The 19229-nt window shown below is 42.2% G+C and overlaps 1 protein-coding gene across 3 annotated transcripts in view; it reads left to right on the forward strand.

The window, feature by feature from the left end:
• Nucleotides 1-19229, forward strand: part of LOC126475318 (diuretic hormone receptor-like) — a 602994-nt gene that overhangs the window by 468646 nt on the left and 115119 nt on the right. For all 3 annotated transcript variants that reach the window (XR_007586700.1, XM_050103101.1, XM_050103100.1), the window contains exons 4-5: nt 6743-6947; nt 15479-15572. Coding sequence is in view for 2 of the 3 variants with exons in the window: in XM_050103101.1 (XP_049959058.1) it covers nt 6743-6947; nt 15479-15572 (299 nt within the window). In the remaining variant the exon portion in view is untranslated. The remainder of the gene's footprint in view (nt 1-6742; nt 6948-15478; nt 15573-19229) is intronic.

The raw sequence follows: 19229 nt of genomic DNA on the forward strand, positions 1-19229 counted from the left end.
TTCATTTGGTTGGCAGCCTGTCTTCGCTTAGTTAGTTGAACTTTATGTATTTACTATTGATCTTATTAATTTGTTTATTAGTACTACGATTAGTTTTATTATTATTATTAGTATTATTGTGGTTTTTGCTATTACTTCCGCACTTATGATGCAAGTGTTTCCTTATTTTTCTGTTCGAATTACTGTACATGTTCTATGAAACTACAAATACAATCTATAGGTTTACTACTTTCAAAGAATCAAAGCGAAAGTAGACTATCAAGAAAAAAATTTATGTGAATTCCAAAAAGCCCTTTCATACATCGTAAATATATTGTCCCATATAACACTTTCTCACATAATAGAGTAAAAAAAATTGTCTTTATTTTTGAACCCAGGCCTCTGCCGACTTATTAACGAGAGCTGCACGGTTACTTACTTACTTTTATGCTTTTCGTCTGCTCCGTAAACCAAGTTTTACTTTCAAATAATGTATACGCCCGCTCTGCGGGATGACAGCACATAGTACGAACTAAATCGGAGTTTTGGTTGACACTCTAACGACATACAACGTTTGGTACCGATCTGAGTGTCTGACATCTGGAGGTTTGGGTGTAAGTGCTTTCATCCTCAAATACTGGATATTCACGCATCGTAGGCTACACTTCTTTTTCACCCCCACCCTTATGATCGGTAGGTGGTTCTCACACCCACAGCGATTCTTTCCAGGCAGTAAGTAAAAAGTGTACGACGTTTGATGGAAACCTGACCAGTAATTCAGGCGGAGATTTTTATAATACGTATGGGTTCCGTGGCAGCTGGTGAAAATTAGAAAATACGAGGGCTATTCGGAAAGTAAGGAACGATAGGTCGCGAAATGGAAATCACAGTGAAAATCAAAACTGTTTTATTTGCAACAGTTAGTTAGCTTCCAGCTACTTATCTCCATATTCACCGATCCGACTTAGGCGTTTGTCATAGCATTGTGCCAGCTTTCCAATATCCTCGTTATACGAGGGTTATTCCAAAAGTAAGGTCCGATTCGCCGTAACTATTGAAATTTGGCGCCAACTGACAAAACACGCATGCGCGCCGACTGCCGGCAAGCCTTGCGCGTCAAACGCCGCCATTCGCTTTGTTACTGTTGCTGAGTGTAGTTCACAGTGTCACTTTACAATGTTTAAGACAATTGATCAGCCCGCCGATTGTGAAGTAAGGGCAGTGATACGGTTTTTGTCTGCAAGAAACAATTCAGCGGCGGAAATCCATCGGCAGATTACTGAAGTGTACGGTCCTAACATAATGAGCGACAGTGAAGTGCGCAAGTGGGTGCGAGCTTTTAATGAAGGACGGGATAATGTGCACGATGAACCACGGTGTGGCCGACCATCAGTGATTTCGGACGATTTGGTCAATGCGGTTGACAAAAAAATTCGTGAAGATCGCCGATTCACTATTACAGACGTAGACATGCATTTTCCGAATGTGAGTAGAACAACTTTGTACAGAATTGTGTCTGAACATTTGAAGTTTCACAAATTGTGTGCCCGTTGGGTTCCCAGGCTGCTTACTGAGCCCCAACGAATGAAAAGAATGGCTTTTGCTCTTGATTTTTTGGAGCGATATCATAAGGAAGGTGACAGTCTTTTAGACAATGTTGTCACAGGGGATGAGACATGGGTTTCTCACATCACTCCAGAGTCTAAACGTCAGTCAATGCAATGGCGTCACACGTCATCGCCAGTCAAGGTCAAGGCAAAGCAGACAATCTCAACACGTAAGGTTATGGCGACTGTGTTCTGGGATAGAAGTGGAGTATTGTTAGTCGACTTTATGGAGAGAGGAACAACGATTAATAAAGCCGCCTACTGCGCTACCCTGACTAAACTTCGACGTGCAATCCAGAATAAGCGACGTGGTCTTTTGTCGTCTGGAATCTTGTTGTTGCATGACAATGCCAGACCCCACACTGCAAATGAAACGCAAGCTCTGATCAAGAAATTTGGATGGGAACAGATGGACCATCCTCCTTACAGTCTGGACCTGGCGCCAAGTGATTTCCACCTGTTCCGTTACTTAAAGGAGTTTCTCGGCGGCAAGCGCTTCGACGCAGATGATGAAGTGAAAGAAGCAGTTAAGGACTGGTTATCGTCACAGGCGGCCGATTTCTATAACATGGGCATTCAAAAGCTTGTTGAACGATGTGACAAATGTTTAAATAAGTATGGAAGTTATGTAGAAAAATAGATAAAGATGTAAGGAATGTAAATAAAACAATTTTTTTGAAAAAACATTTTAGTTTTGATTTTTTTTTTATAACCGGACCTTACTTTTGGAATAACCCTCGTAGAAGGCAGCCGCCAGTGCTTTCGGCCAATTATCTACGCTGTCCTACAGTTCGTTGTCTGTGTCAAATTGTTGTCGTATTAGCCAGCGGTTCATGTTAGCAGAGATGAAACTCAGAGGGAGACAATAACGGGCTGTATTGTGGGTAATCAAATATTTTCAATTGAAAAAGAGGCAGGAGCATCTTCATTCCCCTGCAGAATGCGGCTGAGAATTGTCTTGAAGAAGAAAGCGCACGACAGTTACGTAATGTTGGATGCATAGCTTCAGGCAAAATTTCTCACCTTGCCCTGGTACTCGGTGGGAGACACTATTGTTCTAGGTATCTTTATGTGCTCCCTGTATGCTCAGAATTAACAAGAACGACGTAACGCGATCGACGGGCATACTAGAGACACTTCCCAACACACCTGTGCAAAACTTCATCGGATTTTCACTGTGGTTTCCATTTCGCCACCGATCGTTTCTTACTTTCTGAATAACCCTAGTATGTTAGTCTTCAGATCTAAATGTGTTAACTGTTTCCTAATATATTATGCTCCTTGATATTGCTTCGACATTTGTTCTATGAGACTCAGTAGTCATAGCTATTTTGTGTAAAACTGGACATTATGAACAGCAGCCGAAGTCATTTCTTATAAAACCATAAGAAAATATTTCACGCGTATTGTTGTGGAATAGTCAGGAAACTAAATGCTTTTTGCCAAACTGACATTTCTTGTGCTACTCCTGTGGAAGCGGCGTATTACGTAACTCTCACTGCAACGAAAACAGAAGTTCACAGAAGGAATGTAATTCTGTCATTCGTAAGTAGGAAAAACTGCCGGTACAGTGTTTCAAACTTTTAGTCACCTTTTCACATAGCCAAGTGTAAGAAACGATAATCATGGCATTAATATTGAGCATTTCGGAAAAAAAATTACCTTACCTCCACTACCGCATTTGTAAAACTCAAACAGGCCATTGGATGCTTAAGGTGAATGCTTGATTTCAGCTATAAATGAGAGAAACTGTAAATGACTACTCAAATTTGCATAGCATGTAATGACAGAATCTCAACTTTTTGCTCTCTCATGTGACTTCAAAACTTAACGTGGCAGAGTTACTGGTCTACGCAGTCCAAGGAATGATTTCACGATGCGGTTAAAATTTTTCAGGGATGCTGGAGAAGGGAACTGTATCAATTGCAGGTAAGGAACGCTAGTCCGGAAACGATCGAGTCGAAAGTTATGTCCGAAAACTGGTCTGATATCTCTGACAGAGGAACAAATGTACCGCTGGTGTTGTTGCCAAGACTGTAGGCTGGGAAACTTTCAGAGGTATTATTACGGATCAAAATAAGGAAAAAGTCTAGTAAATGTGGGCCATAAAAGGCATATTTTAAGGCCTATGAGCGTTTGTTAATCTTCGATACTGTAAAGCACAGCTTCTACTGCAACCTGTTTGGTTTCCACATCTTTGGAGGAGGGAGTGTGGCCCAAAACAAGAAAAAAAATCCACTACATATTGGCACTAAAATACATACTTTCCTAAAGACCTATGGGCCCTTGTTCAGTAGAAGATAAGTTTCACTGTAGCGAAGACAAAAAATGGCTCATAGTTCTTAAAGTATACATTTTATATTCCAAATTTACTAGATATTTTTTCTTTGTTTTGGCTCACACTAACAACTCTGAAAGTTATCTACCCTACAATCTTAGCAACAACAGTACCGGTGTATATATTTCACTGTCCGAGGTACCAGAATGATTTTTGCTTCTAATTTTCGGCACGGGCGTTTCTGGATCAGGGTACCTTACCTCAAATTTATACACTCACGCTTCTCCATCACCCATGAAAGCCTCTAACATCACCATGAAAATAGCTGTGGTCCAAGATATCTGTGATGGGGGAACGTTAGCATCCATCCTGACCCTGTTATTGGTAGATAACGCAGCTTATTTCTCTGTGGCCTTTCAGCATCGACCGTACGTTAGCATGGACCACTGAGGCCCGCTACACACTGAAGCGAGGGGTCTGTGCCCCGTGTTATACGCGCGGTTAGTAGCCACGCGTTGTTTTATGGCATTTCACAGTTGCCCAGGCGTTCCGCAAGCGGTGGAGCCGTCCGCGAAGATCCCCGGGGCCGATAGCCGTCCGCATCAGTTGAATACAGAAACTAGTTAATGTGTGCACAGTCCTACACTTATCGCGTAGAAGAAGCAGGAAAAATTCAGAATGAGATTTTCACTCTGCAGCGGAGTGTGCGCTGATATGAAACTTCTTGACAGATTAAAACTGTGTGGCGAACCGAGACTTGAACTCGGGACCTTTGCCTTTCGCGGGCAAGTGCTCTACCAACTGAGCTACCAAAGCAAGACTCACGACCCCTCCTCACAGCTTCAATTCTGCTAGTACCTCGTCTCCTACCTTCCAAACCTCACAGAAGCTCTTCTGCAAACCTTGCAGAACTAGCACTCTTGGAAGAAAGGATATTGCGGAGATATGGCTTAGCCATAACCTAGGGAATGTTTCCAGAATGAGACTTTCACTCTGCAGTTGGTAGAGCACCTGCCCGCGATTTGCAAAGGTCCCGAGTTCGAGTCTCGGTCCGGCACACAGTTTTAACCTGTCAGGAAGTTTCATATCAGCTCACATTCCGCTGCAGAGTGAAAATCTCATTCTGGAAACATCCCCTAGGCTGTGGCTAAGCCATGTCTCCGCAATATCCTTTCTTCCAGGAGTGCTAGTTCTGCAAGGTTCGCAGAAGAGCTTCTGTGAGGTTTGGAAGGTAGGAGACGAGGTACTGGCAGAAGTGAAGCTGTGAGGACGGGTCATGAGACGTGCTTGGGTAGCTCGGTTGCTAGGGCGCTTGCCCGCGGAAGGCAAAGGTCCCGAGTTCGAGTCTTGGTCCGGCAGAAAGGAAGTTTCAAGAAAAATTCATTTTAGCAGAGTATTTCACTAGAGAGGCAATAAGATTGTTTAGCAGAGTATTTTGAAAATTTTCTACAATGTCAGCATAACCTTTTAATCAGTGAATCTAAGAGAAGAACAGTGCCATAAACACTGACGTCATCTAGGGTGACAATACAGTAATTATTGCAATTATGGCGTAGAACACAAAAAAATAAAATTGTGTAATACCAAACGAACGAAATTAGGAAAAAATTGGATGATTGAAAATGTTGTTTTCGTTAATCATCTTTGATAAACGTATTCATATTCTTACCATATGGTTACTGCTACTCGTTCTATCGAAGTAAGAGGCATCCATTTGCGATCTTAAAGTATCAAACTGACTTGCATTCCACCGACAAGCTCGGCAAAAGGACGAATAGATATAGGTTACTAATTGTAAAATTCGTCTTCGTTGTCAGGCAGTTTGCAATACAGTGTGACCAACTTTCCTTCATACAGCTATGTTCCGAGGTAGGATGCATCCAAAATCTTCCTTTTCATGTGGAATTCCTCTTTATGTGTGGGCAGTAAAATTAAAATGAGACACATGGAAAAAGTGAATAAATTGCTTTTTATTTAAAAAGTAATCTACATAACTGTTTATACATTTGTCCCACTGTGAGCCAAGATGGGCACCGCACTCACGGAAAAATGTTTGCTGCTGCGTACAGAACCATGTGGTACCGAGTCGTGCCCCTCTCCGAAGCAAATCGACAGCCAGGGATGCCATTCTTCAGGACTCTAAAAACATGGAAATCGCCTGGGAAGAGATCGGGACTGTATGGAGGATCCGTAACGGCTTCCCAGCGAAACGTCTGCAGCGTGGTCGAAACAGTCTTGTCAACTTATGGGCAGGCATTATCCAGCAACAGAATGATGCCGTTCGTCAGTATTCCTCAGCGTCTGGACTTGATGGCGCACTGCAGTTTTTGCCAAGTGTCTCGTATCACTGTGCGTTAATTCATGTGATCTCTTTCACTGCCACTACCAGATGTTTGGATTCCTTTTTCCTTGACAGCATTGACTATTCTGTCTCACAGTAGAGTAAGTGTGGTAATAGGCTTTGCTAGGTTAAGTTTGTAACAAGCCTATAGCTACTGCCGCTGTTGCGGTTGAAACTGGTACTGCACATTCTGTTGTCAACAGCCTTTGATGACAGGCTCGTTGTAAGTAGATGCACGCCGGAAGATTTTCTTTTCATAAAACATAATAGTAAGTTTGTCTTTGATGTTGTGTTCATCAACAGCATATTCGCCGAAATGTTCAAGATGACCTCAAAAGCCCCTCAAACCTAGTTGATTGGTGAAATGTGATAACAAACATTTGCATGTGCACATTTGCCTTTAATTGGAGCGATACACTAGCACGATTATTTTTGGGTTTCTTCGCGTTTATCACCTCTTGTTTTCCAACAGAATTTTCGTCGCAGATGAACAAGACGTGCTGTTTTATCTCACTATCCACGTGTCTACTGTTGCAGAAAATGCGAGCCGGTGGTGCCACTCGAACGGCACGTGGTCGAGCTACAGCAACTACTCATCGTGCGAGGCGATGCTGCCCAAGATGGAGGTGGTCGAGGTGATCGACGAGGTCATCGTCGAGGTGGCCACGACGCTCTACTTCACCGGCTACTCCGTCTCGCTCGCCGCTCTCATCGTCGCCGTCACGATATTTCTATACTTCAAGTAACGTATGACAGACAGTATTCCGACGTTAAGTACGTACGCTAGAGCCTCCTATCAGCACCTGACTGCTAGACTGCTCATTCAGGTACTTTACACACTGACAGAAATGTAGCATTTTACACCATGAAGCACTAGACCGATATTTATCAAACTCTGTGACTGTTTTCGTCGCATAACGAATATTAAATGAATAAAGTTTCGTTCCGTTCAGAATTGACGTCCATCTATCCATAGGGGCATGAATATACCCACCGAATTCGCTGTGGTGTCGAAGTGAACAGGCTCCATATGTCACCTTGAGGAATTTATTGGCTTGTTTATAGCACATGCTGTGTCGGTTAATTAGTACTGCTTCCTGGCGGCTGAAATTAAAGTATATGTCTCCCAAGCAAATTTGATGTACCGGGGGACTGGACGAGCCAGTCAAGGATCTGTACCTTCACCAAGGCATTTATGGTGTGAACGTAAGTTTTCCTCCCAGAATCTGTCATTTGGTACGTGGTCACGAAGGATATGGTAACAGGGTTCAGCATTCTATAAACCTCATTAGCATACAGGGATGGGTACAACATTACCAAGGACTACTAACTGAGAACAGAGCTGCATTCACTGAGAACCCACCAGACATTGAAATCAGTAATGATGATATACCACCGATAACCCCAAAGGAAGTCCTAAATGCCCTTTGAGATATTGGCAGTGATTTTTGACAGATGCCTTAGAGGTGACGAAGCCCCAAAGGAGTGGAAAAAGGCAACAATTACATCAATATTTAAGAAGGGCAACAGGAGAAATTGTGCAAACTATCGTGGTCTTAGTGTGATGCCATCCATGGCGAGAGTGTATGGACGAATCCTAAAAAAGAGGATAGAAGAAGAAATAACTGAATCTGAAGAACAAAATGGATTCAGATCTGGTAGCTCCTGTACTGATGGAGTATTTACCCTCAAAAACCTAGTGGAGAAAAGGACAGCAAGGGGCCTTACAAACCACCTTGTCTTTGTAGACCTCCAGAAAACCTATGACACAGTTCCACAGAACAAGCTATGGACAAGTCTAATTGATAATGGTGTCTCACCGAGCTATGTGAAAGTTGTCAGACTCCTCTACTAAGGATGTACGGCAATGGTTAAAGTGAGAAATCAACTATCTCAAGAGTTTGAGGTGACAAAGGGACTACGCCAGGGATGCACACTTGCCCCTACACTCTTTAAGATCTACCTAGAGGAGGCACCAAAATCATGGAAAAGGAAATGCGGAGGAATGGCTGTCCCTATAGACGACGAGATCTTGTTCATTCTATTTTTTGCTGACTACCAAGTGTTAGTAGCTGGATATGAGGTAGATGCTAATTACGTGCTCCGAAAATTAAAAGAAGAATATGAAAAATGGGGACTTGTCATAAACGTATCTAAAACAGAATATCTGAAAGTGGGAGAAAATACTGTTAAAGACTTACAACTCGGTTCTGATTGTGTTAAAGGCTGTCATAATTTTAAGTACTTGGAAGTGACACTGTCGTCCAATGGTAGAAGTATGGATGATGTAAACAATAAAATAGGCCAGGGCAAGCAAGCCATAAAACAACTAAATGGTATTCTCTGGAGCAAAAACATAACGCGCAGAACAACACATACCATCTACCACACAATTATGGAAAGTATCAGAACATATGGTGCAGAGTTGTGGGAAATAACTCAGAGGCAGAAAGATCGCCCACTGGCTGTCGAGATGGATTTCTGGAGACGGAGTTGTGGAAACTCCAGACTTGACAATACTAGGAATGATAGGATCAGAGAGGTTATGAATGTCAAAAGCACAATCCTAGACTACATAGAAAGGAAGCGCCTACTCTGGTATGGTCACTTACAGCGTATGCCAGACACAAGATGGCCAAAACGGGTATGGAAATGGACTCCACATCAAAGAAGAAAGCGCGGTAGTCCTGCGAGATGCTGGGAAGACGACGTCAACGAAGCAATGGCAGCGAGAGGTCTTAATGAAGGAGACTGGAATGACCGTGAACGATGGAGATTGGGGTGCGAGAGGCGGCGGCAGCCGTAGAAACCTCGCTCATATATATATATATATATATATATATATATATATATATATATATATATATATATATATATATATATATCACCTCTTGACATAGAATTCAGTGTCGCTGAATATTAACGGATCAGTGCTGTTGTCATATGTAACAGATCCCCAGATCACGATTGTCGAAGATGTACAAGGATGGGCCTCGAGAATTTTCACAGTGTTTTCTACAGACACGTTGCAGTCGGCTTGATTGCCACAAACAGAAGCGAAACTCATCTGTGAACATCACAGACTGGCAGTCAGTGCCTCTTTACAAGATGGCTCAACGCCAATCGAGTCCCTGTCGACTGTGGTACGAAGCCAGTGGTAAACAACTCATGGCAGCTCGAGATCTGCGCCCTGCTTCCAACAGTAATCTGCTGCCGACGGTTCGTAGTGACACTGCCTGTAACATCTACCCGGATATCAACTTTTCTTATTCCTCACAGCCAGTCGAAAATTCTACCATATTCTCCTAAAATATTTGTTACCGAAGGACATGTGCCCATTCTTCTTGCTGGATCTTTCTGTACTCGTTCAGCCGGAGTTGCAGTGTAGTCAACTGACAAAGTCATATTTCGCTATGGAGCTCCTGTGTCCTTCATTTTAATAATTTGACCTTTCTAATCAACATATCCCACAGGTTACTGGAGTGCCTGACAGTGGGCGACCAACGTCATTTTAACAGAGTAGGGTCGATTACTCGCAAGCACATATCACGTGAGGGAAGATAGCCCTGGAAGTTTACAATAAACAAGGTAACCCCCCGCAGCGTCCAAGGTGGCCGCAAACGGCTTGCACAATGGCACTTGGCACTGAGGTAGTCAATTCGATCCTAGAGGTGAAAACGTTTTCGTACCCAACTGACCGGCAAGACGAAAAGAGTTGGAAGCGTGCAGCTCCTGATGACCACAACGTCCTGCGTTAAATTCCAAACCATTCTGAGCTGTGTCACGGATTGAGAGCAAGGAACACAATTGATGGTGACTTTTAACTTCGTTACAACCGTGGTGCCTCTGGAGAGGAAGAAGTCACGAACTGACAGCGTGTTTCATCAACAAAAACACCAAGACGGTACTGTGCTATACACTCATTTATTCGGTTTTGTGCACAAGACACTTAGACTCAAGGCACTTCAGACGGAAGTAGTGCGAGTGCAGTCAGAAAAAAGGCAAGCAGTAGAGGTCTTTCTAGAATCGCAGAAGCTATTTCAATCATTCATTCATTATGAATTTGGTGGGTTATTTATTCCAATGTAATTATGCAAATTGTGAGTGTTACACCATAACATCCATCCTTGATGTTGTTGTTGTGGTCTTCAGTCCTGAGACTGGTTTGATGCAGCTCTCCATGCTACTCTATCCTGTGCAAGCTTTTTCATCTCCCAGTACCTACTGCAACCTACATCCTTCTGAATCTGCTTAGTGTATTCATCTCTTGGTCTCCCTCTACGATTTTTACCCTCCACGCTGCCCTCCAATACTAAATTGGTGATCCCTTGATGCCTCAGAACATGTCCTACCAACCGATCCCTTCTTCTGGTCAAGTTGTGCCACAAACTTCTCTTCTCCCCAATCCTATTCAATACTTCCTCATTAGTTATGTGATCTACCCATCTAATCTTCAGCATTCTTCTGTAGCACCACATTTCGAAAGCTGCTATTCTCTTCTTGTCCAAACTATTTATCGTCCATGTTTCACTTCCATACATGGCTACACTCCATACAAATACTTTCAGAAATGACTTCCTGACACTTAAATCTATACTCGATGTTAACAAATTTCTCTTCTCAGAAAAGCTTTCCTTGCCATTGCCAGTCTACATTTTATATCCTCTCTACTTCGACCATCATCAGTTATTTTGCTCCCCAAATAGCAAAACTTCTTTACTACTTTATGTGTCTCATTTCCTAATCTAATTCCCTCAGCATCACCCGACTTAATTATACTACATTCCATTATCCTTGTTTTGCCTTTGTTGATGTTGATCTTATATCCTCCTTTCAAGACACTGTCCATTCCATTCTACTGCTCTTCCAAGTCCTTTGCTGTCTCTGACAGAATTACAATGTCATCGGCGAACCTCAAAGTTTTTATTTCTTCTCCATGAATTTTAATACCTACTCCGAATTTTTCTTTTGTTTCCTTTACTGCTTGCTCAATATACAGATTGAACAACATCGGGGAGAGACTACAACCCTGTCTTACTCCCTTCCCCACCACTGCTTCCCTTTCATGTCCCTCGACTCTTATAACTGCCATCTGGTTTCTGTACAAATTGTAAATAGCCTTTCGCTCCCTATATTTTACCCCTGCCACCTTTAGAATTTGAAAGAGAGTATTCCAGTCAACATTGTCAAAAGCTTTCTCCAAGTCTACAAATGCTAGAAGCGTAGGTTTGCCTTTCCTTAATCTTTCTTCTAAGATAAGTCGTAAGGTCAGTATTGCCTCACGTGTTCCAGTGTTTCTACGGAATCCAAACTGATCTTCCCCGAGGTTGGCTTCTACTAGTTTTTCCATTCGTCTGTAAAGAATTCGTGTTAGTATTTTGCAGCTGAGACTTATTAAACTGATAGTTCGGTAATTTTCACATCTGTCAACACCTGCTTTCTTTGGCATTGGAATTATTATATTGTTCTTGAAGTCTGAGGGTATTTCGCCTGTTTCATACATCTTGCTCACCAGATGGTAGAGTTTTGTCAGGACTGGCTCTCCCAAGGCCGTCAGTAGTTCCAATGGAATGTTGTCTACTCCGGGAGCCTTGTTTCGACTCAGGTCTTTCAGTGTTCTGTCAAACTCTTCACGCAGTATCATATCTCCCACTTCATCTTCATCTACATCCTCTTCCATTTCCATAATATTGTCCTCAAGTACATCGCCCTTGTATAGACCCTCTATATACTCCTTCCACCTTTCTGCTTTCCCTTCTTTGCTTAGAACTGGGTTTCCATCTGAGCTCTTGATATTCATACAAGTCGTTCTCTTATCACCAAAGGTCTCTTTAACTTTCCTGTAGGCAGTATCTATCTTACCCGTAGTCAAATAGGCCTCTACATCCTTACATTTGTCCTCTAGCCATCTCTGCTTAGCCATTTTGCACTTCCTGTCGATCTCATTTTTGAGACTTTGTATTCCTTTTTGCCTGCTTCATTTTCTGCATTTTTATATTTTCTCCTTTCATCAATTAAATTCAATATTTATTCTGTTACCCAAGGATTTCTACTAGCCCTCGTCTTTTTACCTACTCGATCCTCTGCTGCCTTCGCTACTTCATCCCTCAAAGCTACCCATTCTTCTTCTACTGTATTTATTTCCCCCATTCCTGTCAATTGTTCCCTTATGCTCTCCCTGAAACTCTGTACAACCTCTGGTTCTTTCAGTTTATCCAGGTTCCATCTCCTTAAATTCCCACCTTTTTGCAGTTTCTTCTGTTTTAATCTACAGGTCATAACCAATAGATTGTGGTCAGAGTCCACATCTGCCCCTGGAAATGTCTTACAATTTAAAAATTTAGAGCTATATGTATGATTTACAGAGGTGTTTTTCTAATCTCATCTTATCAGGTAGCAACTGGTAGGCAGTGATCCTTCAGTATGGGTGTCACGTGAATAGTGTGTTCTGCTCTACGACACTGTAAAACAGAATGTGTGGATGGATTTGTAGCTAGGATTTGTAATCCGTTACTGTTGTGAAGGGGCGAAACAAGGAGGGCAAAGTGCAGACGAACATAATGCAAAGAGGACATTCCTGGCCAAGAGAAGACTATCGGTATTAGTCGTAGGCCTTAATTTTAGAAAAAAAAACTTTGCGCAAGGTACCTTTGGAGCACAGTATTGCAGGCAAGGTAGGGAATCACGGACTGTGTGAAGACTGGAATAGAAGAGAATCGAAGCGTTTGAGACGTAATGCTGTAGAAGGATGTTGGAAGTTAGGTGGACTGACGGAGGAGTGAGTAGATTCTCCGCAGAATCGGCGAAGAAAGGAATGTATGGAGGACACTGACAAGAAGAAGGGACAGTATGGTATTTAATGTAATACATCAATAAATAAGTGCCATGGTACTAGAGCGAGCTGCAGTGGGCAACATGTATCGGTAATACAGAGATTGGTGTAGGTACAACAAGTAATTTAGGACGTAGGATGCAAATGCTACTTTGAGATGAAGAGGTCATCATAACAGGGAATTCTTGATATATAGCGCATTAGTCCAGTCAGAAGACTGATGTTTGGAAAAACATAAGGAAATAAAAAAAAATAAAAAAGTAAAACTGTCGTGAAAGAATCTAAGCATGTGAAATGTGCCACCTCTTCTGTAAGTAGCTCTACAAAATAAATGGAATGCAATTCTACAGGCATTTTGCTTAAGTTGGTGAATGTAGATATTTGTGTGAATAAATGCACTTCCTGGAGTCAGTTCGTTATCGTCCTGTACAACATTACTGCGGCAATGTTCTGGCACAGTCCACGTCAATGACAATAACTAAAAACCAAGATATGTAAACCGTGTCATAGTGTCTATTAATTATTACAATAAACGTGGTTAATGTGAGAAATGTACTGTACGTACGATGTATGATAGCGATCTTCCTTTCGTTATATTCTAGGTCAGGAGGAAGGTGGAAGGTACTTTGAGAAATGCCGTTAATAGGAATCCAACTCAGACTGATTTATATCTTCAACCTGACAGTTGTCATCATCTGGCTCAGTGTAAAGTGTTACTCCGTACCTTGTTTCCTAGTGCACACGTTATCTCAGATCCTGAAAGTTAGCCAGATGAGCTATCCATCCCACTTAGAAGTCACCCTTTGCCAAAATGGTTTTTGTGTACGACAGATCGGAGGAGCTTTGCGCTATAGACTGACAATGAATTGGAAGAAAACAATGAGATATCAACTGCCTCTATGGCGTACACAGGTATCGTTTGCAATAGGATTGGTCGTATTGTGCGGAAACATAATGCGAAATCTATTTTTAGGCCAGTTACTAACATTAGGATCATGTTAGGTTCCGAAAAGGAAGATCTTGATTTGTGTACAGCAGGTATCTATCGTATTCCTTGCACTTGGAGGAGCGGTCTTTTGAGCATAAACGTCACACAGGCTTAGTGGCCGAGCGAATCTGCTATTGAACAATATTATCTTTCCAACAGTCTTCTCATGCTATATAAGAGCACAGAAATTCTGGCATACATTTCTAAGTATTGGGACAGTGTTATTAAGGCAGCACTTGAGGTTAAATTAGCAAGCGCCTTTATAAATAGAGAAGGAGGTTGTTGCCTAAATTCTGCTGAGAAACACCTTTCTACCTAGTCAAACAACAGAGGGATAAATTTAAATCTACATCGCTTGCCTTTGGTATAATATTCACTGTCGCCAGCTTCCGATGTTGATCATAGTAGGTTGTTAGGTGCTGCGTCAAGTGTGTGTGTGTGTGTGTGTGTGTGTGTGTGTGTGTGTGTGTGTGTGTGTGTGTGCGCGTGTTGCCTTTCGGCATACGCGCACCATGTGCCTCCACAAAGCTCTTTCGCTGCATGTTGTGCCTTGAAAATAACAGGATGAGCACTTTTTGAAGTATCAGCGGTTGTCGAAGATGTCAGCCGGCTGCATTTCCCTAAGCCGTTTGAACAAATGTCGTCAGATTGTGTATTTACTGTTCCGGTTTTACTCTTTTTCACTACCACTGTAACAAACGTTGTATCAGAGTGCCCATACTTTCGGGAACTACTCAATGCTGTTGGAACACTACATCATTTTACTAAACAGGAACTTATTCCCCTCGTTATACCACTGGATAAAAGTCTTACATCCATTATCTCAGGAAAAAAAAAATATTTGTACGGTTTGAGTTCTACAACTTACTGAAAACAATACTACGGTGTTTTATATCGCTTTATAAATTCACGTATGAGTTACTTTGCGACGTACGCTGTAGATTTGGTAATGTGACAAAAACTTTCTCGCATATTCTTGCGAATCAAATTTGAATAACGAATACATTCAAACAATAGCACCTACTACTTTCAGATTCCTTTAGACATCATTGTGCAAGTCCTATGTGTCTTACTGTCATATTTTTCTCGATACGAAAATTACCCTTGGGAAAACATACGCTTAGTTACTATTTGCGTCCAATTGCTCATCTGTAGTACCGGGGGATTTATCGCGGTAGAAGCATTTCCGTTCGTTCCTCGGCCAGTGCGAAACATTTGAAACGGCACAAGTAAATATTGATGTGCCCTACTGGCGTATTTGCTCGCAAGCCTCAGAGAAGCTCAGCAACATCCAGGCAGTCCGCCTGCCTGGATACGAGGGCTCATATTATTTACAGATGTTTCTTTCTAATAACTGGTCCATAATATCACCTTTTTAGCGGCCTTTAGGCATTGTTTACTTGTTTTAGTACAAAATATTAAACACTGTTTTATGCGACCTATTCTGTTTCAGAGAACTGCGATGCCTCCGAAATGCCATCCACATGAATCTCATGTGGGCGTATATCCTCACCGACTTCTTGTGGATTCTGACTGGTATTGTAGAGGTAAGAGGGTATTATTTGTTCCAGTGTGTGGTTCTCACTGCTGATAAATACAAATATGTATTGCAACACCAGAAAACATAGCATATAAGGAAACAGTACATATTTTGAATACAGACTACAGTAGGACGCATACAAGATGAATTTTGCAAATGATTTGTTATCAGTACTCTGGTTTGATGCCGCCCGCCACTAGTTTCTCTCCTGTGCCACCCTCTTCGTCTCAGAGTAGCAGTTGCACATTACGTCCTCGATTATTCGTTCCTTTTTTTCTCAGTCTCTGTCTTCCTCTGCAGTTTGTACCCTCTACAGCTCCCATGGAGATTAATACCTGACGTCTGTAGGAATGTCCTATCATCCTGTCCCTTCTTCTTGTCAGCGTTTGTGATAGGCTGCTTTTTTCGCCCATTCCTTGTCTTATCAGCCCCATTAAGTTTACAAAATTCTTCTGTAGCTCCCTACTTCAACGTTTCAATTTTTCTCTGTACCGGTTATCCCACTGTGCTCCAAACGCACATTCTCAGATATTCCTTCCTGGAATTATGGCTCACGTTTGATGACACTACCCTTATTTTGGCCAGGAATGCCCTCTTAGTTTTGGTACACTGCTTTTTAAGTCCTCCTTGCTTCGTCCACCACGGGTTGTTTTCAAAGTAGCAGAATGAGGTATTTTAGTCCATGTTCATGTGTTTCATGTTAACTTTCTCGACATTCTCATTTCTGTTACTTTTAATTACTTCAATCATTTGCCTGTTCGCTCTCAAACCATATTCTTTAGTCATTGTTCATTGCATTCGACATCGTGTAATTCTTCTTCACTTTAACTGAGGTCAGCAGTGTCAGAAGGAAATGTTATCATTTATATCCTTTAACTCTGAATTTTAATCCCTCTCTAGAACTTATCTTTTATTTCCGATGGATAGATTGAATACTAGGGTCGAAAGACTACGTATCTGTCTCAGCTCCTCTTTACTCGGAGCACTTAGTTCTTCAATGCTACTTTTCCCTTTTGGTTTCTGTACATATTGTATGTTACCCGAACATCCAGCAGCAATTGTCGAACGCATTTTGTTAGTCGACAAGTCATATAATAGAGTGTTGATTTTTCTTCAGTCCTGCTTCCATTATCAAGCGCAACATCAACACTGCTCTCTAGTGCCGTTACCATTCCTAGAGCAAAACTGATCGTCGTCTAAGAGATCCACAACAACGGCTCTAACTTGGCTGGGTGTCGAATAAAACTGGATGTCGGGTATGGTTGAGTCGTTCCACGCTGTTTTACAAGTATTCCGCAGTTGATCAGTCGTAATGGATGATGAGTAGTGGTGTGCCAGACTCACGGCAGCCCATGACCAGATGTTTTAAATGGGTGATATATCTGGTCGTGAGGGAATGATCTGCTTCTGCGTTATCGAGCTGAAAGATAGTCACGGGAACTTCGGAAATAGGGCACAGTCATTACCCTTATCACGCAAGAAATGTAACGCTTACTTTTAAAACTAGCGCCTACGCGAACAAGACTTGATAGGGTTGTGTACCCAGTTGATCTCCAAATCATTATGCCATCATCTAGGCGCCTATGTCCATGACGAATCGAAAGGGAAACGTTCGTTACCGCAAAACAGTCTATCGCGATGCTGTACGTGGAACCGAGACTCGCCTGAAAAGGCGAAGTGGTGCTACCCCTGTGTCTTGTATTCTTGAACACACTACGGTCGGTATGTCTCTCTCTCTCTCTCTCTCTGTTTCCCTATCAAGGAAAACAGCAACATGAGTCTATGCCGACAATTCAAGGTGTTCCAAACGTTGTCGCACGGTTCGTGAATACTTGTCTTTTTGCGGAAGCCCAATCCCTGATCCAAAGTACTTGAAATGGCTGTACGAGGTCTTGTCAAAAAATTCCGGAACTTTGTCCAAAAAATTTTATCCACGCTTAATTTTTACTTATTGAGCATGGTCTCCTCCGGATTACTCCCCTCCACAACTGATAAACCGCTCCCAACGCCGTTTCCACTTCCGGAAGCAGTCCTGGTACGCCTCTTGCTGGATCGCACGAAAAGCTGTTTTCGAATTTTTTTGTATGCCGTCTAACGTTGCAAATCTTCGTCTTTTCAACGGCGTTTCCAACTATTTTTATTTACAAAGTCCGCAGGGGACAGGCCTGGAGAGTACGGAGAATAATGCAGCACATTGATTTCGTTTCTTTGTGCAATAATAACGCACCAACAAAGATGAATGTGTGGGTGCGTTATGGTGATGCAAGAGTCATTAATTGTTTCGCCACACTTCAGGCCGTTTATTCTCACAATTTCTCGCAGGCGTCGTAACACCGTGACTTTGATATTTGACCTGACCTGATGAGATTTTCTTCGGCCGGCGCAAACCTTTTCCAACACTTTGTGAAAACGAACCTCTGCTGAGATCCATTGCGAAAGATTTAACGCTGGTTTCAATATTATAGCTGTATACCCGCCTCTCATCACCGGATGGAAAGTCTCATGTGAAAACGAACATCTACTGAGATCCATTGCGAAAGATTTAACGTTGGTTTCAATATTATAGCTGTATACCCGCCTCTCATCACCGGATGGAAAGTCTCGTCACAGACTGCGAAGCGAAGGTCTTTTCGGTCTTGACTTATAAGCCTTTGGACAAACTTGGCCATTTTTAAACCGCGTGAAACAACATTGATAACACAGAGTATAGCTTAACGGTAGGCCTACATAGTTATTTGGTGTGCCTCTATAGAGGTTCTCTTGAGTTTCACCCTACATTTAATGCAGACGCGTTGCTGCTCTAAATCTGTGATCTCGAAATTCACAAACTGTGCGACAAAACGTTTTACTAAGTGCAGCAATGAAAAATAACAACAGACATGTGTGCAAGGATGGCAACCGTATTTCGCTCCAACACACCATTGACGGTTCTCTTTAGTTTCACGCTACATTTAATGCAAACGCGTTGCTGCTCTAAATCTGCGATCTCGAAATTCGCAAACTGTGCGACAAAACGTTGTACTAAGTGCAGCAATGAAAAATAACAACGGACATGTGTGCAAGGATGGCAACCGCATTTCGCTCCAACACACCATTGGCGCGAAATTACGAATGTTCTGGAATTTTTTGTACACACCTCGTACTATCCTGCACAGCCGAATGGGCAGCATCAATCCTCTAAGGCGTCAGTAGCAACATCTGATATTGAAATTATCTCTTTTTTCCACTTTCGTAATTGCACAATTTTTATGACGCTTACTAATTTCGGTTTAAAAACGTCATATTAGGATCTGTCTGGACAATGAACTGCAATTATTTTGTTCCAGTGTGATGGACATATAGGAATTACGGGCAAAATTTAAACCGATTGTAAATCGTGATCTGGGCTAGTGTGCGATTAGAAAGTAGATTAAGTGGTAGACCAACGTGGTTTAGCAACGAAATTTAGAAAATGCTGAGGAATCAAAAGCTGTTGCACTATCGGTTCAAAAGAGAAAGCACAAAGGAGCGACAGGCAGAAGATAGTAAATAATCCTGCGTATGTGAAAAGATATCGCGAAGCATGAAACAGCTACAGTGTCACCGCCATACGGTAGCAAAGGATCTGCCCGAGAACACGAGCAAATGCTGGTCTTATGTAGAGTCGCTAAGAGGGTCTAAGGCT

Source organism: Schistocerca serialis, chromosome 4 (assembly GCF_023864345.2).
Source record: "Schistocerca serialis cubense isolate TAMUIC-IGC-003099 chromosome 4, iqSchSeri2.2, whole genome shotgun sequence".
Classification (NCBI taxonomy): Eukaryota; Metazoa; Arthropoda; class Insecta; order Orthoptera; family Acrididae; genus Schistocerca; species Schistocerca serialis.